The 24,641-nt window shown below is 36.2% G+C and overlaps 1 protein-coding gene across 5 annotated transcripts in view; it reads right to left on the bottom strand.

The window, feature by feature from the left end:
• The window catches only part of nek1 (NIMA-related kinase 1), an 88,257-nt gene that overhangs the window by 5,416 nt on the left and 58,200 nt on the right, over positions 1 to 24,641 (bottom strand). For 3 of the 5 annotated variants that reach the window (XM_015344936.2, XM_015344940.2, XM_015344938.2), the window contains 12 exons: positions 24,520 to 24,576; positions 23,752 to 23,998; positions 22,394 to 22,555; positions 21,786 to 21,977; positions 20,215 to 20,326; positions 19,735 to 19,817; positions 12,529 to 12,755; positions 10,342 to 10,490; positions 9,649 to 9,872; positions 7,058 to 7,191; positions 6,403 to 6,535; positions 3,104 to 6,305 (listed from right to left, as the gene is read on the bottom strand). In XM_015344936.2, coding sequence (XP_015200422.1) covers positions 6,265 to 6,305; positions 6,403 to 6,535; positions 7,058 to 7,191; positions 9,649 to 9,872; positions 10,342 to 10,490; positions 12,529 to 12,755; positions 19,735 to 19,817; positions 20,215 to 20,326; positions 21,786 to 21,977; positions 22,394 to 22,555; positions 23,752 to 23,998; positions 24,520 to 24,576 — 1,761 coding nt within the window. In that variant the 3' untranslated portion in view covers positions 3,104 to 6,264. Of the gene's footprint in view, positions 1 to 3,102; positions 6,306 to 6,402; positions 6,536 to 7,057; positions 7,192 to 9,648; positions 9,873 to 10,341; positions 10,491 to 12,528; positions 12,756 to 19,734; positions 19,818 to 20,214; positions 20,327 to 21,785; positions 21,978 to 22,393; positions 22,556 to 23,751; positions 23,999 to 24,519; positions 24,577 to 24,641 lie in introns of those variants that run through there. The other 2 variants (XM_015344941.2, XM_015344937.2) reach the window with 2 other exon arrangements.

The raw sequence follows: 24,641 nt of genomic DNA, 5'->3' as shown, positions 1-24,641 counted from the left end.
GGAGAATGGTATTTTGTTGCCACCAGTTACCTTTCTGTTTGTAGTTTTCCACATTGCCACATCAGCAGTACTAAAAAACTGCTAAACTTAAAGGGAAAGGTTACTGGCAAGCCAGCCATAAATAACTGATGTATGTATTTTTTCTAGTTTAAATGTATAAAAAGCCTCACATGACTTTATTAAAGTTTATTAAGGTTTAAAAGTTTGAAAGTTATTCTGTAGTTTGTAAGCTATTGTATTAAGTTGCTTTATTTGTTTTAAAACTACCCACCCCTATAACAGATATGAGCCAGTCCCTTTAAGGAAAGATGGTCCCGGGAAAGGAGGAGCTATAAAAGGGACTGGGAGATAGTGCCTTGGAAGGAAGGTGGGCTGAAAGGAGCTTCTGTGACTTTTGTTTTTGGTTATCACAATTTGAACCCAGTACACTAGTTTTGTTTGCATTTGAAGACTGCTGTTTTGGCAGTGTTTGTTATGATGTCAAACCTAGTTGCTTGGCTGGTAACAATATGCTTATATGCTTAAAAAAATGATATGGTTTTAAAGCTACTACGTTTAATATACAGATGGAGCCATTCAAAATGCACGGTACAAACCCATACCGCATGCAACTACAAACAATCCACCGCAGTCTACCGCGGTAAGTGATTGGCCAAAATGACCGACAGGGGCACTCGTGGTGCATTGTTCTGTAGTGAAAAGATTTTATAATTTAATCTCTTTACTGTGCACATTTTAATCTGCTTAGTATTGAATATTTAATGAATTTGAGTTTTAAAAAATTATTTTACACGAAAATTAAGCTGTTTACGTTCCTATGCCTGAGAATATAGTCACTCATTGCTATGCAACGCAGAAACACAGCAACAGGTAACTAGCAAAGAGAGGACATTAGCTAGCCAATATGATAAAGGAATAAATTATTTTTTTAAATTTCTTTTGCACATTTATTTGAACATTTCCATCGATTGTACAAGCACTTGGAAACTTTCCAATCCCTAGTTCGTCTGCATTTTCTTTTACGCTCCCACTGGCGCCAGTCTGTGTCTTCAAGGATATAATGCCGGCGATTAGTGTTAAAATTGGGTTTCCAATAACACCGCAGTAAACTCTTGTTTTTATGTCCACTATAACGGACAATCTCCCTTGCTTTTATAATACCAGAGATTACGGTACGGCTTTAGAATGGTGATTGGCTGACACCATCTGACACCCTTCTGATTGGAGAAAAAAGACCTGCTGATCTGTTCTTCATACCAGGAAGACAACAGCATATGCTGTTTCTATTCGAAACACGCATTTTAAAAGTTTAATTAGGAAATAAAAACCTTACAGTGTACACAGATTTCTAAACTGATCAGGATGAAGAAAAATCACCCGTGTTTCGTGCATAAAAAGTGGTTATTAACTATCGAAACCTATTTTTATTTCGCCTGGCAATCTACCTGAATGCCGAACTACAGTATCTGAGAAGAGCCACAATTGAACTAGTGTTGATAATAAGAGAGAGAGAGAGTTACCCCATTTTGATTTAAATCGCAAACGCGTGTTTAAATAAATTTATTTTTTGATTCACAATCAGACAAATGCAACATAAATTGTTATATTTGTCTTCTAAGTATCTTAATAAACTTTCAGCATAGCTTTCTCCCAGTTTAGATTTATTTTTCTTGGGATTTTGGGATCAAAGGTGGAAAGACTAGATTGTAATCGATTTTATTTTTTAAATAAGTTTAAGAAAAGTGTAATCTATACTAAAAAGTTGTATTTATTTAATACCACTCGATACTTATATTAATGGAGTTTAGTTGATACTGTTTAAACTTTTAATTATTTTAAACTGTATTACAGCATTGTACACATGTTTAAAAGAGAAGAGAGAAAACGCAAGCCTTCTTCAGGTGTGAGGGTTTCTACTCTGATTGAGGTCGCTGCCTTTAATCTAAAATCCTGCTTGAATCCTTCTAAACTAAAAATTAGACACAAGAAGAGAAGAGGATCTGGTGAAATTTCTTTTTTTCTTGGAAAAATTCCTTACCCACTGCAATCCGGGCACAGAAGGATTAAAAAAAGTCAGACAGGCAGGGGGGAGAGTGAGTTCTAAATAAAGAGGTATCCAGGTAACAGTGAAACGGGCAGACAGTCTGGGGAGATCGCCAGTTTTCCATGTAAATAGTTCCCCGGTTCAGCATCCCTTGGTGTTACTCTCTTTTCTCTCTCGCTCTCTCTCGGGCTGGCGGGCTTGTCTTGTGTCTTTCTCTCGTCCGGGCACAGGAGTGCTGCTGAAAGGTGTTGACGGAAACACCTCGATCGTCAGCTCGAAAGATTTCAGTGCTTTGTGTATATTCTAATGGCAGTGGGGCCAGGGTGTGTGGGAACAGGTTTGGTTGAAATTGCATTGGGGATCTATGTTCTTCACATCTGAAACATATTCATAAAATATTATTATTAATAATAATGATGATAATGATAATCGGCCAATGAAAGCTCTGTTGCCCTTCACATGAATGCCTAAAACATTTTACCGAACCCAGGATTTTACACTATATTCCCCATTATAAAACGGATAATTCCGGTCCTGAAGTCTGATTGCCTGACATACATTCGAAGAAGTCCTATATTTTCTAATATAGGCACATCCCGGAATTTCGACTTCACTGTGTGATGAAGAAATTTTAAAGACTACTTCTTAGCGTAGATAAAAAAAAAACTTGGATTCCCATGTACAGTATCTTATACACATCTTTTTCTGTTGTCTTTCTTGATCTCTGTTGATCCTTGTGATATTTTGAGCTCTCGTTGAATGAAAAAAGTGTCGCAGTTTAAATCATTTTCATTGTTAGAAACTATGAAACGCTCTGTTAAAATCAAGGGAGTTTTAATGTCTGTTATAGTAAAAGAAAATGCCAAAAGGATTGAACAATTTTTCAGTGCTTGTACAATCGATGGAAATGTTCAATAAAATGTGCTAAAGAAATAAACAAAAAAAGTTATTTATTCTTTTATCATATTGGCTAGCTAATGTCCTCTCTTTGCTAGTTACTTGTGGCAGTGTTTCTGCGTTGCGTAGCAACGAGGGACTATATTCTCAGGCAGAGGAACGTAAACAGCTTTATTTTCATGTTAAATACATTTTTTTTAATTAAAATTCATTCTATACAGCAGTTGCATATTTAGGGACCATATTATAATACTTTGATGCTTAAAATGTTTAGTGAAAAATGGAAGAGTGGTGTGAATTTTTTTATTAAACTACCAAAACCAGCCATATACAGTACAGTTTACATACAGTAATATGTTTATGTTCCTAAATTAATATCGTTTCTGACCTTCAGATGCATTATGCTCCTCTTCTTTTTATGCTCAGCTACTAAAAATTCCCTTTAGTTGTAAAATTCCATATAAATATTAAATACTAAGAAGGTTAAAACATGCACAGTAAAGACATTAAATTATTAAATCTTTCCACGACCAACCAACGCACCACGAGTGCCCTTGTCGGTCATTTTGGCCATCTAATCACGTACTGCAGTATGACGCGTTATGATGCATTATGACGTAGGGAAATGCCTGCGGTACACGTTTGTACCGCGCACTTTGAATGGCTGCATCTGTAGATCAATTAACTGTAGTGTGATTTATACTGTATAACTATACTGTGTATATATTATGATACTCTATGGTTTTAAAGCCACTACAATACAATATGTGAAACATTTTTATAATCAAATTTAGACATTGCTGAAATTTGCATTAAGGCAAAACATATATATTATCTAAATGCAGAAGTAAACCTGAAAAAAGCAAATTGCGATCACAGTATAATAACCCTTTTTTTATATATATCAAATGGAGTCATTTTATTTTTGTAAAGAAAAACAATATTAATTTAAGATTTTACATAACGTAAAACAGTTTAAAACTGATAAAAGTCTGAACAGTATAAAACTTAAATTCTATAACTCGAAAAAGATTTTCCTTTAGCATCGACTTAATTAAAACCGTTCCATTTATATATACATATTTATAATACAGGTACTTATATAACGTTCTGGTACATCAAGCTTGTTTAAAATGTCTTGCCAAATAATGTTTATGGAGTATATGTTTTTTAGGTATTGCAAATTATTTTAAACCAAAAAAAAGTAATATTAAAAAGTAGTATTTTGTCATAATACTTTGGTATGATAATCAACGTTAACATCTATTTCACTTAATTTAGCTTTCTTGATATTAGTTAACTGATCCATAGATCTTGTCCAGCTACTGGTATATATCACCAAATGTTCAGAATATTTAACATTTTGTATTGTATTCCCACAATTGTGTATTTACTGCTAGTCAGACATTACCTTATTTCTCCCAATAACACACAAGAATGGGTATAGTTCTTTTGTCAATGAACTACCCAAAGCAAACAACATACTGTATAACAGTTCAGGTGGGTAGCTGCGTCAGCATGCGTAGGCTGCAAAGGAACAAGTAATAGGTTTATTCCATGCTGAAAAAAATTTGTTTCTCATTTCACCTCTGACGGCCACGACCACTCTAATCTCTCCGTCTGTGTTCTCAAAGACGGTTTTCCGAACTCATACATCAGAAAGACCACCGAAACTAAAATTATTCTGCAGCTAGGATCACACATTCTCCCTTCCCTTAACGACAGATTACTGTTCTTTTAAATATTCTCCTTTCATTGGAAGTTTCATTTCACACCTCTCTGCACCCATTCTGACTTCACACCTCGATTGGCCTCTCTTTCCTCCTCCCTCTCAACCTTTGTTCTCCCGCTACTTTACCTTTGCCTACTGCCCTGTCTCTCTCACACCTGAAGAAGGCTCCACGGCCGAAACGTTGTGTTCTCTTTCTTCTTTTTTTCAGCATGGAATAAACCTATTACTTGTTCCTTTACTGTATAACAGTGTCAACAGAAGCCTCACGAATATACAGTAGCATAGTATTCGCTAGCCTGCAAAGGTACTGAATTCTTTACAAGCTCAATACACAATTCTACAAAGTTTGCATTCAAAAAATCAAGTCATCTGATTCCAGAAGTTTTCAAATGGTTTAAGTTTGGCAGATTGGACAGACTAATCTATGTTAGTGACTTCCTGCAGATGAGCTCTGACCACGAGTACAATATGGAGTTCTCAAAATAAGTAACATTATCATTAACCACAACAAATTGTTTTTTGCATACTGAATGTACCTGCCTGCCCACTGTCACAACATATCCTCCAAATGGTTGTCTCATAACCACCATGGCATCAGCTAAACGTTCACTATGGCAACAACTTTGTGTTTCTTTTCATCATGGAATAAACCTTTACTTGTTCCTTTGCAGCCTACGCATGCAGACCGTGCTACCTACTTGAATTTTAACCCACTTCTGCTGTGACCCACTATGCCTTCTGTTAAATCTTTTTTCTAGATCTCTTTAGTATTCCTTCCCCTCCTCCCTGGGCTACCTGCCCCCTTCTTTCACAAAAACGGCATTCTATCTCTTCACAGCGATCTGTTCCAAGTGAAGAAAGATACCAGCTGTCAACTTTAAGTCCTCTCGGCATGAAGATTAGACTTCTAAGCAACAGGAGTTTATGGCAGGAAAGGGGGTTAACTGATAAGGATTCCAGATGCCAGCTAGAAAAATCCCTGGGGACTTAATCCCTGACCATTTGGCCAAAAGGCTGGAAACTGGCGAAACACTTGACCTCTCCCCTTTACCATAATAACGAATGACGTCAGAAGCAGCAAGGAAGGACTATATAAACCTAAAGTTTGTACCGGTACCTTGAACAATATTTCGGTTTTGTTGTTTCTTGCGGGAAACAAGACTTCGGCTTAATTGTTCCTTGCATGCAATAAACTCATCTGTTTAACTTCATCTCGGGATCCAGAACCTTATTCTTTCTGTTACAACACAAGACTAAGCTTTCTAACCACCTCTTCTTCCTTTAAGATTGGCATCGTTATAATATCATTCCTAAAGTATTTTGCCTGAAATTTAACACCTCATCCTGACATCTGAAGAAAGCTATACAGCTGAAATGTTGTGTTTCTTTTCTTCTCTTTTCAGCACAGAATAAACCTTTACTTGTTCCTTTGCATGCTGGCACAGATACCAACTTGAACTTTGTCAAAAGTAATTTTGGAGAAAACCAAACTAATTTACAGCAACAAACAGATTTGAAAGCCCATTCGTATCTGTTATGCAAGAATATGACCACTAAAGACAAAGTCAAGGTTGTCTTGTTATGAGGGGTGTTACCCTTGGTTACCCTTCCAGGCTGTCTCGCATGCAAGCCCTGTTGGTGGAAATATGTCAAGACAGAAAAAGAAATGTTAAAGGTTTAAAATGAATTATCATATTTATAAATGAATTATAAAAACATTCAAACTCACCCTCCTGATAGGCTCCATCTGCCATAACAAGCTGAAGAATCTTGGGGTACAAGTGCTGGTGTTCACTTCCCAGAATATTAAGTATGATATCTGACCCAATATCAATATTCTCATCTTCATCTTCATGAATAGCCTAGCACACCAAATACAAATTTCAAAAATGTATTGGAATAAAATGGATTGTATTTGGCTGGGCTTTCTTTTAGTCATTTACAAAAATCTTGGGAACAAAATTTCAATTTATAACTTATGTTTTTTAAACTGGGTCCCTAACTTCCAATTACCTTTACATATGCACTATAATTACCAATGTGCATGTATGCCATCCTGTTTATTAAACTTACCTTATTTTAATTCAAAGTGTCTTTTGTAAAAAATGTACTGTTAAAGATCATGACTCCAATAAACGTATATTTAAGAGGTTACAGTCAAGAACCATATCTGCATGCAAGTAGTAAAGAAACTAGTAGAGGCTAAATTCACACTGGAAAGTAAAATGAATAACAATAAACTAATGAAGACATCATAGCCAAAGTGGAAAAGTTCTTCATACTTTTTACTGTGGAACTAACCTCTACTTGTTCCTGAATATCTTTATTCACTGAATTGACTCCATAAAAAAGCCAATGAAGGAATTCTATTTCCTCCTACAGACCTTTATTTTATTATAGGCTTCAATGAAGTTCTCAAATCCCATATCCTGCTCCAAATGGAACCTCAGCTCTTCTAGGCGGCTGAATATACTATCCTGATCATCAGCATCACTTGTTGCTTCTTCATCTGTGATATCTAAAGGATCAGGAAAAAAAGTGTTTTGTTGTAGTTTCATGTCAAGCAGTAATTGAAGATCAGACCAGTACATCTTAGGTCTTTTAACACTTCAAAATACAGCCAAACAATGCAACATGACACCAAAGTCAGGGGACATGAGTACAGAGGTGCATGGTGTGGATTTGTTTTGACTGGACATGGATCCTGATGTTCTGGTGTTTTTACTTTTCACATTTTACTGGATGTATATGAAGACTGATGATATACCAGATATGTAAAGAAGTGAAGATGTTTGCTTAGGAATATTTAGTACTCATAAATTGGAGCTGTGGCAGTAAGAAAATGTCAAAAATGTCAAATGGTTATTTGTCCATAAATTTAACAAAGGTTAAAGAAAAGTTTCTGAATCCTGATGTGCAAAACCTTAGGTGTGTGTCTAGGCTAGTTCATGACTAAACAGCAAGGAAACAATTTAAACAATCACATTCTTTTCCTGAACATTGAGGTCTTAAATTATAGATATATTATAGTTGACGGGGACACTATACTGTAAACAAGCGCCGTCCTTCAGATGAGACATAAATACGAGGTCCTGACTCTCTGTGGTCATTAAAAATCCCAGGGCGTTTCTCAAAAGGAGTAGGGGTGCAACCCCGGCATCCTAGCCAAATTTCCCATTGGCCCATACCAATCATGGGCTCCTAATAATCCCCATCTATGAATTGGCTTCATTACTCTGCTCTCTTTCCCACTGATAACTGATGTGTAGTGAGTGTTCTGGCACACTATGGCTGGTGTTGCATCATCTAGGTGGATGCTGCACATTAGTGGTGGTGGAGGGGAGTCCCCATTACCTGTAAAGCACTTTGAGTGGAGTGTCCAGAAAAGTGCTATATAAGTGTAAGCAATTATAGTTACTATTAAAAATAGTATCTAAACAAATAGTTGATAATAGACACCACAAATGAAACTGGGAGTTGAGTGTGTGCCCGTTTCTGTTTGGGTGTGCCCTGTCATGTACAGGCATTCTGGTGTATATCCTGCCCTATACCTGTTGCTTGCTGAGACCCTGTGGATAAAGAATTTAGAAAATGGATGGATGATTGTTAGAATTCTGATTCAATTAATCTGAGTAAAAAGGTTGAAGTAATATGGAACAGGCTACCCAGCAATATTGTTAAAGCCATTCTTTGACAAAATGGCAATTAGAGATCCTTGGATCAATTAGCTACTAAAAGAGTCAAACTACCTAATCGCATTTGAAACATTGACTTTGGAATTAAAAAATACATGGCACATGTTTTTGAGCATAAGAAGTCTTCAAATTACAGTAGCACCAATAATTCCCCAACATTACATTGCAAACATGCAGCTCCAGTATGTATATTTATGACACCTCATTTGGTCATGACATAACAGGGTTTTTAAAAATAGGCAGGCTCAGGAAAATAGACACAAAACGCAGTCCTTCCATCTGCAACTACTTCTCTCTGGTCTTTGAACCCACTGTTCAAAGGCAAAGCCAGGAGTGACACTTGCACTGCACCCTTCCTTCATCTAGGCTGAGGGACTGTTGGACCCTTCAAGTCCTGCTCTTCAAAGGGGGGGGGGGGGGAATGTGGCTGATCTAAAAAACTGGAGGCTTATAATGATGCTCTGCATGGACATCAAGATCACGTCCAAGTTACTGGACTGCAGACACAATAAATTGTGATCAGATGAGCAGGGTGGAGGGGAGATCTGTAAGCTGGAACGTACCTCTCATTTTAGACACCATCGCCTAGGCCATTGACCTAAACATGCCCATGATAATGAGATGACACTCAGATGAGCACCCCAAAGGAATGGTCTTCAAGTCTGTCTGAGGAAGTAGGGGCTGTATGGGTTGACGAGTACATCACAAGAAACCTAATGTGCCAGGCAGTCGAGGAGGTGTGGAGAGACATAACGTATTTTCCCCTGAAACCCGAGTGCATCTTCTTCTGAAACCTCTGTTGGGAGCTACGGGACCCAGTCAGCTGCAAGTAACTGTACTTTCTCAGGCTGTGGTTCCCTTCCAATGAGGCACGTGATCCAGCGGTCAAACACTGGATCAAAAGCAGAAAAGCCACCAAGAACCCACACCCACACTGTCACATGGACCCAGAGATAAGAGGCTGTGAGACAGTAATATCTGCAGAAATATGTCAAGTTTAAGTTTGTTTGCTGCACAGGTTGTGTTAACTTCTTTTCACTTAGAAAATCAACAAAACATAATTTGGCCAGGGGTGCCCAACGTTTGCACAAAACTGTAGCTATGGCCTCAAATTGGTCCAGGCTGATGGTCTGTCCATGTAACACTTAAAATAAAGGGGGAAAGGTTTAAAAACTAAATATTTAAAACTGTTAGTAAGCAAATTTAAACTCTGATGGAGATCAGAGCTACTTTGTTAAAATGTTATGAGTGGAAATGTGGTCCACTCATAACTTTCTTACCAGAATGCCACTCTTCATTGAGTTCACTCCCAATGCTAGGGTGATTTTCTTCCTTGTCAAACCCATTAGCCAAAATCTCCACTCCATCCAATGCATCTTCAGAGGGGCTGGCATTTAATCCAACCTCATCCTCCTCGCTATACTCCTCACTGGGCTGCTCCTGCAGCAGTCTCTCCATGGAGGCCTGAAGTTCTTGGAGGTCTTCATATGTCTCCTCAAACATACTGAATTAAACATCAGAAACAATATCTTTTACTGGCAAGCTGTGCATCATTGCAGGAAAAACAACCTTACAAAACGTCTCAAAAAAGACAAACACAATGTAGGGAGACATACATTTTACTTGTTTATGTTTAATAACTAAATATTCATATATTAAACATGCAGTAACAAAAATAATATCAAATGAATTATTTAAAAATAAGTTTATTCTAATGAGAATATAGATTGGTAATAACAAGGATATTGAGCAAACTACACCCAGTCAGGAAAATGCAAGTTATTTACTCCCATTAGAGTGGTAAATAACTTGCAGTAAGTTATTTACTGTAATCAAAAGATCAATTATTCAAAAATGTTTATGCTAAAAACAACTATGCTGCCCATTTTAAGCTAACTATTGTATGTTAAATTTTTTTATATTTTTAAAAGACTTAAAAAGAAACAAAAAGGATAAAATGACATCATGCTCACGTGTCTTCAGAGTCTGAGTGTCCTTCAACTTTGATTGGTTCATCCTCAATGTAATCTATTTCAATATTGTCATCTGGAGCATCTGCATTGTTATTAACAAAAGTTCTAAAAAGCTTGCTAAGATCTGGCAGGGAGCATGTTCTCAGCATCTGAAAGTTAAACATTTAAAAGGAGCCTTCAAATACTTTGTGACAACTCTCTGACTACTAATTTAAAACAATTTTATGAGAAAGCATTAAAATGCACAGCGGTAAAGGCAAAAAGAAAATAAAAATGAAGGAGAAACGACGGCCTTATGCTCGGTCATAATCCCCTCCGGGACTGTCACTGGAATGATCCTCCCCTTCTGGGGGTCTGCTCAATGTATCTTAAAGATCCCCCACAGCTACGGCTTGTCATTAATTAGCCAGAACAGCTGTGGTTGTGAAGGCAATGCACTAGCCTCAAGCCAGGGCTCTAAATCCACAGTGAACACACCCCCACGTAAAGCCACAAAGTATAACTGAGTATGGCTACCTTTTGCTGCACACTAACCAACCATCAATCTGCTGTGAATTTTTGGAACTTTGTTGGTACAGAAAAATACAACATCATACACAGAGTGGTCATGAAAATAGCTTCTTTGGTTTAAAGTTTCCATGCAAATCGGCTTTTTCTAGCATGAGTTTGAAGTTCCGAACATGTCTGACTGAAGAGCGATGGATGACAACATCTGCGTTAATCTCTCAGATTATACTCCATATGACAACACAGGATAACTGCGTGTAGTGCCAAGTCACGTTAAAATAAAGGTATGCAAACATTTTTAAAATATTAAATAATGTGTATTACTTCAATTGCAAGAGCTAAAAGGCTTGTGTACTCTTCTAAGAATATACAGAGGATACTAGTTTGGGATATTATTCATTACATTGAAGGAGCTCTCCAATGTACCGAAAAGAACAGAAGTCAAGGTTTCTTGTTCAACAAAAGGCAAAAATAAATGCACAACCATTTACATGTACAATATATCATTTGTCATGCTACAGGACTGAAAGGACAGTTAAATAGATTCTGGGATTAGTGATTACCTGTAAATTGTGCCTCAGGAATTTAATTAGGCAAAATCCTTAACTGATGAAACTGAAGCAACCAATTCTTTTTCATTTGTAATTATGTGATATTCTGGAGTTTAAGCTTGGAAACGGAAACTAAAACATTAGCAATACAGCATATAAATACTTACAGACAATGTCTAGGCTGGTGTGAGGGATTCTTACATTTTGTTTGTACAGGCCAAGCACAAAAAATAAATTAAAGATGGGGTCCAATGAGTCATTATTATGAGTGTACAACTACTATTTCAGATTTAATTTTGATAAGAATAAGTAATTAATTTTCAAGAAACTTGGAAGAAATAATGTATACTTATACGTATACAGATAATAAACTGATCAATTTCTGGCACAACAGAGATTTTCCTCATTATCCCTAAAGGTTCCTTAATTCTTTGACATGCTCAGGAGAAAATTACAAGAAAATCTAACAAGACAGAACACCTGAACCAAGCTAAAGTACCCTCATAATTATTAAGAGCTATTAACTCTTTTAAACTATCATTGTTGCCATTTAAAGTTTTCCAGAACAAAAATATGTCTAACTTTAGGGTACAAAGAATTTTGTCAATGAAGAATTCAGTTGTGAGGGAATAATAAGTGGAAATAACAACACAAGAATTGAGTAGCATTTGCTGTTTTTAAAATGCCTTACAGTATTAAATACTCATAAGAAATGTATGTGAAGGAAAAAAATAACATGTATAAAACAGAGCACAAATTAGAACATTCAGTTATGTAGTTAGGTACATTTGTAATGCCACACCTAAAGACTAAAATGGGTAGTTCAAATTTAATCCCTGAAAATTCAATCTTAAATATAAAAAAGATTGTCCTTTTTCCTCCCTTCTAATACTAACACAGCTATCACAGTAAAAGCCTAACATAAAAATATGGCAACGTTTTTTTTGAGAGGTCTAGGACTAAATGGTGGACAGTTACAAACTCTCGAAGGACAATACCGGCCCAGCTATGAAGCAAAGCATTCTGGAGGCTGCCTGTATCCCCACTTCGCATTAGAAAGCCAGAAGCATCAAATTACAATATGAACTAATTTTCACTTTTATGCAAATTCCTTGATGTAAAGTCTTACCTTGGGGTTATTGGCATCAAACAAACCTGTTGACAGTCCAATGAGAAGAGAGTCCTTGTCTTTGGATTTAATTGGTGAAACAGAGCGTGACCGAGATGTCACAGAATCCTCTTGTGATGATTGTGCAGACAGGATTGCCAGAGCTGTTGCCCTTCTGTGTGCTGGGGAAGCCACCTTCTGTAACAAGGGCTCCAATGCTGAGCTCTCCTCACAGATCTCCCTTTTGGCTATCAGTAGAAAAGACAAAGTTTCAGACACAGCACTAATTGTTTGAATCAAAACTAGGCTCATTCCCCGTCTAGTGTTTGCCCTGATTCTGACTTTGTACTGTATATGCTCGTGGATTACAATATACATTCTTTGTTTTTTTTATCATAGCACATATGAATAAAGCATAACAAAAGGGTTGGCACAGCTAGAACTTAAATCTTGTCTAGAATGTTAAGATTAGTGCATACATACAGATGCAGCCATTCAAAACTAGCCGGGTACGTTCATTTCCTGTCATACCGCGGTATACCATATGCAAATTAGATAATGTTAATAGTATCCAGAATCACCTTGTAAAACCGCCAGGTGGAGCTAATAAAGCTTAATCTCTCATGAACAGCATTTGAGCTGTCACCAGAAAACACCTGGTTTCGAATCCTGATCACTGCTGAGGGACAATCTGTATTCAATTAAGAATTTAAGTTGTATACGCTTTAGACTTTTGAATTTAAACTGTGTATTACAGCATGTTAATCATTATACATTAAAAAGTTGGTATATTTTATGAAAGCAAGATTGCTCAGTTGGACAAAAGTACACAACCTACCACCTTTATTATAAATATTTTAATTATGCAGAAATATTTTATGCATCAAAGTCTTTACCAAAGATATTCCTAATAGTATTAATATTGAATGACCTTGGACAAGCTGTAAAGTCAAAGTATTACCATGGTCCACATTGTAACCATCTTTGTAAACGAAAATACTTTATTTTTTCATTGACAAAAAGTAACACCACAGCATTTCGTTGATCTGATCACGCATTTGTTTCCAATCATACAAAGTAAGTCTTGAGAATCTCCGATTCACCATGCCTTTCACATGCTCATAAAATATATTAATTTAGGAACATAAACATATTACTGTATGTAAACTGTACTGTATATAGCTGGTCTTGGTAGTTTAAAGAAGAAATACACACCAGTATTCCATTTCTCCCTAACATTTTAAGCATCAAAGTCTTACATGTGGTTATTTTGGAAACGTTTTTGTGCTACTTCTGACCATATTACTTTACGTTTATATATTTTGTGAAAAGTGATTGTTTTAACCTTTTCTGCGAATACACTCGTTATCGGAGTAAACGAAAGCATACTTTTAGAATTTGATTAATAGGAAATATAATATGGAATTGCGAATCTAAAGAAATTAATAACGATATAATTATATTCAAGTACTGTTGCACAAACAGTAGTATAAGAATTTCCATTGATATGTGTACTTCTGTTTCACTGTTTAGTACATGTCGGCATCTGTGGCGTGATGGCTTAAGTGACTGACTTATAAGGCTGAGGTCAGGTGTTCAAATCCAGCTGTCGCCATGAGTTTTCTTTTAATAAACATTTCTTTGAAAAACTAAAATAGTTAACATTATTGGCATTATATTGACATTTTTAATATTTCTAAATATCACAACATGCTCGTACTGTTAGTACACAGTGGTACCACAGAATGTAGTGTGCACGTGCAAACCCACGTGAGCCCGAAAGCTCTACATTAATGTGGCGCATTCGCCTGGCGCTGCAGCTGAAGTGCTGGCTGGCTGGTTGTACCGAATTTCACTCCACAAAGACTGAGTCTCTGTGCCTACATTGCTTGTAAACAAACCGGTTTCACAAGTCTTTTCTCACCCTCTACATTTACAAAATAGAATAGGCAAGCCTTTGAATGAAAGACAGTCCCCCTTCCCCCCATGGACAGACTGACAAATGTTTTCTTAGAAAAAGAGATTCACAACGCGAAGCTGTGTCAGTCTTCTGTGTAAAAAAATTAGTTTGAACATCATGTGTGTTGTTTTTAATAAGCCGCTGAGTAAAGAATATGAATTTTCCTGCTTTCAGCAGTATTGTGTATATAGTTTTATGTACAGGCTGTGAAAAGTTTCACAAGTAGGTCTTTAAAATTAGGCTGGGCAAACTATTTTTTCAATTTTTAAAAAATAAATAAAAAATGAGATATAATGATGTGTTTTTGCTTAGACATTGCATGACTTTAAAAGCCATAAAAACAGGCTTCGATAGTTAATAACCACTTTTTATGTGTGAAAAACTTGGTGATTTTTCTTCCTCATGATCAGCTTAGAATCTCTGTGTACACTGTAAGGTTTTTACTTCTTAATTAAACGTTTAAAATACACAAATTTCATAAAAGCAACACACGTTTCGAATAGAAAAAATCATTCTGAGTTCTTCCTGGTATGTAGAACAGATCAGCAGGTCTTTTTTTCCCCCCAATCAGAGGCTCTGAAAATAGCGTGCCAGCCACTGCATTCTGTCAGAGGGGGAAGCGGCACCAAGAGAGGGAGGAGACACGGAGCTCAGTATTCCACAATGGCTGTTCTATCGAATGGCACCAATTGCATCTGCATTCATAACTAAGTGTGTAAAATTAAACAATGTAAATCATTTTCTTTGACTTCTAAAGTCCTTTAATTATCATCAAGTACAGGCTTCTCACCACTTAGACTACTTTTTGATACCATCATTAAAACAAAGCAGGAACGTATTGTACTTTCTAATGTCATTACACGTGGAAAGATTACAGATTTTAATCGTCTTTAGTTTTGTGGTGTATGCATAGATGAAACTTTTCTAAAATGTATAACAATTATTCTCGATTGTATTTCTGAATGCTATGTTACACTTAGTTCATTGTTTTAAATACATCTAATTAAGAAAGTTAGGTGTTAGCATAAACTATTAGTAATCATTAATAAATTTAGCACTGTTATAAATTGTTGCACTTTTCCCCACATCTTGTAAAAATATATTTTTATTGTTCAAATATACATTAAATCGGACTATCAGAAAATAAGTTAAATACACAATTGAAGAAAATATAGGGTAAAATATCATTCAAAATATTTTGCTAACAATGTTAACTGTTTATAAAAATAAAATGTATTAACTAAGGAATAGGATGGCACAGTTGTTAGTATGCTTTTTGTATTATTTTTTTCATAAATACAACAGTAGCACCAGATGTTTCAGTGGCTCTCAAAATTGAATTATGCACGCAACCTTTGAACTAGAAAGATAAGATATCCATCCATTTCTAATGGTGGCGATGTGGTTAGCATTGCTATCTTGCAGCACTGGGGCCCTCGGTTCTATTCCTGCCATCCTGTGTGTGTGAAGTTTGCGTGATCTCTCTGGGTTTTTCTCCTTATGTGTGATATGATTCCCTCTCGCACTCCAAAACATATTGTTAGGTTAATTGGCTTACAGGAAAACTGGCCCTGGTGTGTGTGTTTGTGTCTGTTTGTCCGGCCTGTGATGTACAACATTCACAGTGCTGCAACCAAGTGTTTTACACACCAGACATCCACCCTCACATTTTACAACCTTGCTTTGGGTTGTGAAACTTTTTATTTTTTCCCATATAGCACCATTAGAGAGGCAGTACATGGGGACAGGGGGTGCTCTTCACATGTCAATAGCTTTTCAAGCACAACATTCACAATGCTGCAACCAAGTGTTTTACACACTAGGCAGACCCCCTAACCTTATACACCTTGCTTTGGGTTGTGAAACTTTTCCTTACTTTTTCTAATACGGCACCATTAGACAGGCAGTACATGGGGATAGGGGGGTGCTCTTCACAAGTCAATAGCTTTTGCACAACCATATTCATTATGCTGTAACCAAGGATTTTACACACTAGCACGCCCACTGACTCATCACAACCCTACTTTGATATGTGAAGCCTTTTTTTCAGATACCTGGATATGTACATTTTGCAAACACTGGTCTGATGAGGGTATGGTATGCACAATGTCACAGTGGTAGGTTTTGCAAGCAGGATATGTGGTGATAGATTTGAAAGAAACAAAGCATAGTTCAGTGGAGGGATTATAGGTTTATCTGCAGGAGCATTGGTTCTGTAAATTAGGAAAAAGGAATCCAACAGCAATACTAAAAAGGAAACACAGAAGTGTTTCATCGATAAATCAAATATTTTTTTAATCGGTATTCCATATTACATGCATGCACAACCATCGCAACAATAGAAATCAGATGCGACAATTTTACTGATAAAATAGGTATGCAATTCAGTGTTCTATCCAGTAATATTAAAACAAAGGGGGGAAGACCATGTCTTCAGGGATGATGTTAAAGACCATGTTGTTTGGCATGCTGGAGCCAGAAATGTTTGGAATAATTAAAACAGAAAAGCATTGTGACAGTACTCCAAAATGTGTTTCAGTTGTACGGACACAACAATTTCTTGTTATAAAAAAACATCCCTAGGCATAATTTGTTTGCTATAAATATGTTCCTAAAAAGGAATAAAAAAGCAATTTGATTTAAATAGCTTTGGAAAAATCTCTGAATACTTTGCCCTTGAGCTGTGAAACTTTTAGTTACTTTGGATCCTTTAATTGTAGGAGCACCCATCATATAAAAGATTTAAAAAACTATAGCTTTCATCAAGATGTGAGAGTATCTTCATTCTTCTTCATAGCACTTTACACTTACTTTAAAGTGCTGAGTGAACAAGGTTTAATACAGACAGCAAGGCGCAGTTCTTTAGCCGGTTGTGGGTCAACTTCAACATCTGTCCAACTGTGCTTTTGATTATTTTACTTGGGCTTCTTTAAAAAAAAGGCAGGATAAGGTCCTCAGATTAATATATTAACCATTACAAGAGCTAGATTGAGTGAATGGCCCCCTGTTGTTTGTAACCCTTCTAATGGTTTAAGATTCCAGGCACTATTGATAAGTAAACAGCCACCCCATACTGCACAGCATAGCATAATAGCTATGTTTGAAAATCAAGAAAACAACAAAGAAAAGTACATCTTTTCTCAGGATAACTCCCCTCACAAAGAAAGCTAAGTAACAGTTTCAACATGCCCAAAAAACAGTATGTCTTGCATAAGTGTTAACTTTCAGAACCAATGTGAAACTGAAATAAAACATAGGAAACCCAGAATTACTGGAAGCACCCCCTATCCCAGCGTATTGCCTGTCCAATGGAGCTATCTACCAGAAATAATAAAACATTATGAAAGGGATTCACATTAGAAATCATGACAGTGAAAGCTAAGACGGCCTGCTTAGTGTGTAAAACACTTGGTTGCAGCATTTTGAATGTTGTGCTTGAAATGCTATTGAGTCATGAAGAAGACCCCCCCTATTCCAGTGTATTACCTGTAGTGCTATCTTAAAAAAATCCTAAAAAAATAAAGAACAGTTTCACAACACAAAGCAAGGCTTATGACACATAAGCTTAAGCCATCACGCCACAGATGCAGTCATGTGAACAACAGTGAAACAGCCATACACACATCAATAGAAAGTCTTATACTACTGTTTGTGCTACACTACATGAATATAATTATATCGTTATTTATTTAGATACACGATTCCATATTATATTCCCTATTAATCCGATTCTAAAAGTATGCTTTTGTTTACTCCGATAACGAGCTTATTCGCAGAGGAGATTAAAACTTTATTTTCACAAAGTATATAAACATACAGTAATGTGGTCAGAAGGTGCACGTAAAAACGTTTCTGAAATAACCACATATAAGACTTTGATGCTTAAAATGTTTAGGGAGAAACAAAATACTGGTGTGTATTTTTTCTATCAATACCAGCAATATACAGTTTGCATAATGTTAAATGTTCCTAAATTAATATCGTTTATGACCTTCAGATGCGTTATGCTCCTCTTCTTTTTATGCTCAGCTACTACTAATTTCCCTTTAGTTGTAAAATTCCATATAAATATTCAATACTAAGCGGATTAAAAACGTGCACAGTAAAGAGATTAAATGATTAAATCTTTACACTACTGACCAATGCACAACGAGTGCCCCTGTCAGTCATTTTGGCCAGTCAATCACGTACCGCGGTATGATGTAGGTAGTGGCGTGCAGTACGGGTTTGTACCCCGCACTTTGAATGGCTGCATCTGTATATATATTTTAAGCTACTTTGATAATAATCAACTCCACAAAAGTAAACCAAGTTTGTAAGCTTTCACATACACTAAAGTAAGGCAACAATACTTCTTGTTTGAGTCTGAAATATTTTCTCCTCCTTGCTGTCATCTGTGTATTAATGTAATTTGAGAACATTATTTTTTAATCATACAGCTTCATTAATAAACCAAAAAGGGAACAAAACATGTGCTTCTTGATTTAACCATGCAACAGCTTAAAACATGAGCTGCATAATTTAATATGTTCACAACACCACATTGTGTTGAAGAAAAGAAGTGTATGCAAACATATATCATGGATAGTTAGCAATCTGGATTTAGAGATTAAGACATTATTCCAGTAGGAACAAATTGTTTTACTGGATTAATCTGTCAGTTCTCTGTCACGTGTAGTTTTATATCTTCACTGTACCATTACAGACGTTTAAACCCTGAAGATGTGCTGTTCAAGAAATCACCTCACATTCCCCGCTAAGCAAAGGTTTGATGAAAATAATCAAGACTACATAAGAGATTTTCATGTTTTCAAAGAACATTTGTTAATGTTGAGACCAAATAAAGCAAAGGAAAGTGGTTTGTTATTTGTTGGTGCTGCCCCTTTGCCTACACAAGACAGCATTGTGCTTGCAAATTGTGTAAATAACATTATACAATACGGGTGTATTATATAGTTCTAGAAGATATTATACATTATAAGATATTAACATAGTTCACTAAAGGAACAAAACTAATTAGAGGTAATCTGAAGATCTGAGTTTAGTGAGATGTGTTTTGGAGTGGACGGCCAAGGACATCTCACCCAAGCTCAAAGAGTTTTTATTTGTGGCAACTAGACAACCTATGGTATATTGCCGAATATCTGATTATATGTGGGCACAGAAAGAAAAGCACAATCATTTCAGAGTATAAAACAAAAATGTACAGTAATTAGAATTCTTTCAAAATATTGTCATCTAAAGTGCCAAGTGGAGTGAAAGCTGACCTGTAAGCTCTGTCTGTTTGGTGTCTTCTGTCTTTTCATCCTCACTGCCCGACTCAGCATGAGGAATACTACTTTCTTGTGACCTGACAGGAAACAAATCAAACAATAAATTGCTTCAGCCTTAGCATACCTGCACTGTTATATCCAAAGAAGACCCCCATCACCATTTTTTTATCAATTAAGAAAAGATTGAAGCTTTTTATTCTTAGTTACAGATCTGATTTGGTTCAGTGTTTTCAAAAACTGCAATGAGGAAAAAAGATACAGAAATGAATAACACAATAAAATAGTAAACCTCTGCCCACAGCCCTTAAAAAAATAAAGGGGCATTTTGAGAGAACTGCTGCTATAAATATGCTACATATAAATGTTATATATAAACACAGATATGTTCTGCTGAATACACTTTTTTTAATGAATACAATGTTTCTTTAAAAACATATACAAAAAAGTGCAATGTACAGTTACAGTCACACATACTTCAGCTTGAGTGATTCATTCTGCCAAGCATTAATAACACCATTCAGGGACTCTGCAGCCTCAGGTTTGCCAGAAGCTTGCTCTAGCTCCTCTGCTTCCAAATCCTCTGGCTCTGCAAAATCAGACCAGGGTATAAATCTTCAGAAAGAGATGTTAACATGAAAAAGGAATATAAAATTAAGAGAAAGATAAAAAATAATTTTGTTTCTATTGTTAACCACAAATACTTCGGTTAGAGAGATGAAAAAGTGACCTTGAGTTAAAATTTGTGTCTACTCATACCTGGTATCCAAACCTAATTTGTTCCTGAAAATCTGTTTGGAAGGCAGGAGATTGTAAATCGAAAATAAAAATTCTATTATTTCTTATGGGGAAAATTCCACCCGTCCCAAATTGAAAACAAGTTCACTCAAAAACTCTCTAAACATATAATACCATACAGACCATTATAGCAAGCTTAGTGAACAATGCAGTTATATTCAAATAAGCCAACTATAACTGTAAAATAATTTGTTTTTACATTTTTCATTCTTTCGTAATGGATCGCTATCCAACCGATAGGCTAGAAGAATGAGCATATTATTGTTGACTATTACGCTAAGGAATTTGTTTCTCTTCCTTAAGACCCCATAATGAACATCAACTACAAAACAAACACAAAAAAACACTTTGAAAATGAGAGCACAAGATTTTGCTGTGATCGTAAACAAAGCACTGCTGCCTCATGGCGACCTTAACCACAATGCCTGTCGCCCCCACAGAAACAAACAGCTGTTCTATAGTGCTGAATTAAAATGGTTCTTGGCCAAAACAGGTCACTTTCAAACTTCAAAGTGCTGATTAGCGAAATTTCATTCTTATAAAAATTACAAGGTACAAATTCCAAAATGCTCAGATAAGTGAAAATTCATATAATAATAATAATTGCTTACACTTATATAGCGCTTTTCTGGACACTCCACTCAAAGCGCTTTACAGGTAATGGGGTCTCCCCTCCACCACCACCAATGTGCAGCATCCACCTGGATGATGCGACGGCAGCCATAGTGCGCCAGAACGCTCACCACACATCAGCTATTAGTGGGGAGGAGAGCAGAGAGTAATGAAGCCAATTCATAGATGGGGAATATTAGGAGGCCATGATTGGTAAGGGCCAATGGGATATTTGGCTAGGACGCTGGGGTTACACCCCTACTGTTTTCAAGAAACATCCTGGGATTTTTAATGACCACAGAGAGTCAGGACCTCGGTTTTACGTCTCATCCGAAGGACGGCACCTGTTTACAGTATAGTGTCCCCATCACTATACTGGGGCATTAGGACCCACATTAGGCCTCTCTAATACCTCTTCCAGCAGCAACCTAAGTTTTTCCCAGGAGGTCTCCCATCCAGGTACTGACCAGGCTCACACCTGCTTAGCTTCAGTGGGTTGCCAGTTGTGAGTTGCAGGGTGATATGGCTGCTGGATATAGCAGCCATATCAAATACCAAACAACAGTATACCAAACATTCTCTTATCAACTCTTATGGTCTTTACCCAAACACACATTATAAAATGTGTCTCAACTCACCATCCAAATTCCCATGAGGAGAGATAAGTTGAGGTAACAAATTCAGTTCCGTTGGTGTTTTTTCTTTGGGTTTGTCCTGTTCTTTCTCTTTTTCTCTTGTTGCAGTAGTATTCTCAATTGCAGCACCTATGCTATTTCCCACCAGAGTATCTCCAACAGCACAGGTCTTCTCTATAACTGGTTTAAAGCCTTCTGCAAGCAAAGAAGCACACTGATTTTGGTCCTGGTACTCTTTGCATAGATAAAGAATTAAACCAAAACAATGTGAACAATGGATAAAACAAACTAAAAAGTCACATAACACAGTAGACCAAAAAGTTATTTCCTATACTTAATCTCTGGTCAAGGCATACAAAAATGTGTCCATATACAGTACTAACATGGTCAAAAATGAAACAAACCAAGTAATACATGTGTATTTTGAAACCACACAGTTCTACTGACAAAGCAAATCATGGAACACTTTTTTGCAAAAGATTGCTTGACTCAAAATGTCTTTCTTGTGTTTTAATTTGTCAATCTTTACTGATGATTTTGAAAGAATTTTATTCATATGTGATTAATATTACAGTGATGCTCAGTAAATGGAAAATAAAAAAAAGATTTACGCTTTCTATTAATTTCATCATTTGTTTCTCCAAAGAACAGAGTCTGTGGCTGCAGTATGGCTTCTCCCAGCACTTTCAGCACATGGCTATCAGGGTGCTTTCCCCAGGCTCGCCTTGGGCCATCTGAAGCATCAAGCTTAATGACTTCTCCCACGGTCTTATCTATAATGACAAAAATTGTGAGGGATTTCACAACATCGGTTCAAGTATTTAAGTTTAATTTAAACTTTCATTAAAAATCATCCCTTTATGTTCACTATTTAATTCAGTTAATAAAATACTTGGTAAAACAAATTTCAATATCAAATCAGAAGTTATGGACCCTAGGATCACTGCCAGAATTAATGAAACATTATTCTTGGAACACTTGTTAGACATTGAAAATGCAATTTAAAAAACACTTGAAAGGACCACAAGAAAAACATACAACAGGCATTAATGCTGTACCTTGAGCCAATGTAAATATTACATCTGCAAACAGGCTTAACTTAATGAATCTGTTGACTTTAACACAATGGAGATTATGGTCTCCTAAGTGGAAACTTCATATATAGAATTCAGTAAAGTAATTAAATGTTAATTTCATGTATTAGTTTTATGTCAACCATCCAAGCAACTAAATAATCATAGAATCAGTAGATGTCAAGTACTATTACAGCCTGCGGCTTTCCACACTAACCTATTCACATCCATTGTCTGACTAGCAAAGTTTGTTAGAAAAATTTTTCATTTTACTCAAAGCAGAATACTAATATTACAGAATTATACTGTGAGAGAGAAACTCTATTTCAATTAACCGTTTGCTATAGCATGCTTCACAACATCAACAGAGAGCTTAACAGAATGATAAAGCAGGTAACAAAATTATACAACAGTAGATCATGTGGGCTTGGAGGTAAACAAAAACTCCAAATGGCATAAATGAGATCCCAGTCCCAAAACTGGTGGTTGACCCTGTTCCACAAGGCAATGAGTTTATGGTATATTAAAATAAATCTTGGCCATTGTCTGCAATGTCAAGTGTTGGATTCCTCTGTCCAGGTTCTGTCATCAGAATTATTTGGGTGAAGCAGCTGAGCTGGATACTGAATCTGGTATCTTGGATAGAGATTCCAGGTTTTAATGCCGTAGACCATAAATTATCAGATTTATATATCATTTACCATAATGCTAAGTTAGAACACTCAGGGAATTGTTTTTATGAATAAACATGGATAAAAAGTAAAGTAATACATTTGTGATAATTATTTTTAAACAAATGGTTTCATAAGTCTCGTTTGTGTTTTTTATCTGAATATGAAATTTGCTAAGTAAATACTGAATAGATTAATCAAAAGTACTTCTTTGACAGGGCTCACCAGATGTGGCCAAGAAGGTTTCCTCTAGGGTCTGCTGTGCTAAAGAGATGTCAGGTTGAATTCCAGCATCCCACTTCTTCCTGTCCCCTGCAGAGGGCACTCCCTCCTCATAGAAGTCTCTCTTAGGTTGAACCATCATCTGCTGTTGTATGTTTGGATTTTCTGATAGCTGGATTGCCTGCTCCACTGTGCAGTTCTGGACCTTCAAATTTTCATTCAACTTACGCAGTATCTCTCGTTTCTCACTCTGAAATAGGCAACAATTAAAAACAATACAAATGTACTTGTTAAGGAAAGGAAAATATTTTGCATATTTTAAGCCCCTTAGGTCATGCCTCAAGGTCAGTCTTTCTCTAGAATGAGAAAACTAGCCCAGTATCTGAAATTAGTGAGTAAGCAAAACTCCAGCATGTTGGTGTGACTTTGCATATGACATTTTATTAGTCTGGTTTTGAACAGAATTATGATGAAAACTGAATGACAAATGCAAAAACAGACCTTTCCGAATTATTATATCATTCTTATGTACCATGCAACCAGAAACAAAACATACTTTAAAAGGCTCTATAGGTAATCGGAAAATCAACTGAGAAATACACTAAGGTCAAAAAGATTGCTTCAGTTATCCTGTTTTTCTGACTATCCTCAATATTTTAAGTACACAAAGGTATATACTGCTCTGGAGATTTTTTAAGCATATTTTAGGAATTAATGATGAGGTTACCACATATGATTAACCACACTTGTGCTAACAAAAAGTAAACCTACCTGAATGACTGCAGAATCTGGGTTTTTCAATACTTGTACAGCAGATGGAAGATCCTCCTAAAGATGAAAACATTCTAAGTGAGATACATCGAAGCAGACAAAATATAGACATGGTATACTGA

This window comes from Lepisosteus oculatus, chromosome 1 (assembly GCF_040954835.1).
Source record: "Lepisosteus oculatus isolate fLepOcu1 chromosome 1, fLepOcu1.hap2, whole genome shotgun sequence".
Lineage (NCBI taxonomy): Eukaryota > Metazoa > Chordata > Actinopteri > Semionotiformes > Lepisosteidae > Lepisosteus > Lepisosteus oculatus.
Note: the sequence above shows the minus strand (reverse complement) of the source record. Positions and strands in the feature narration are given on the sequence as shown.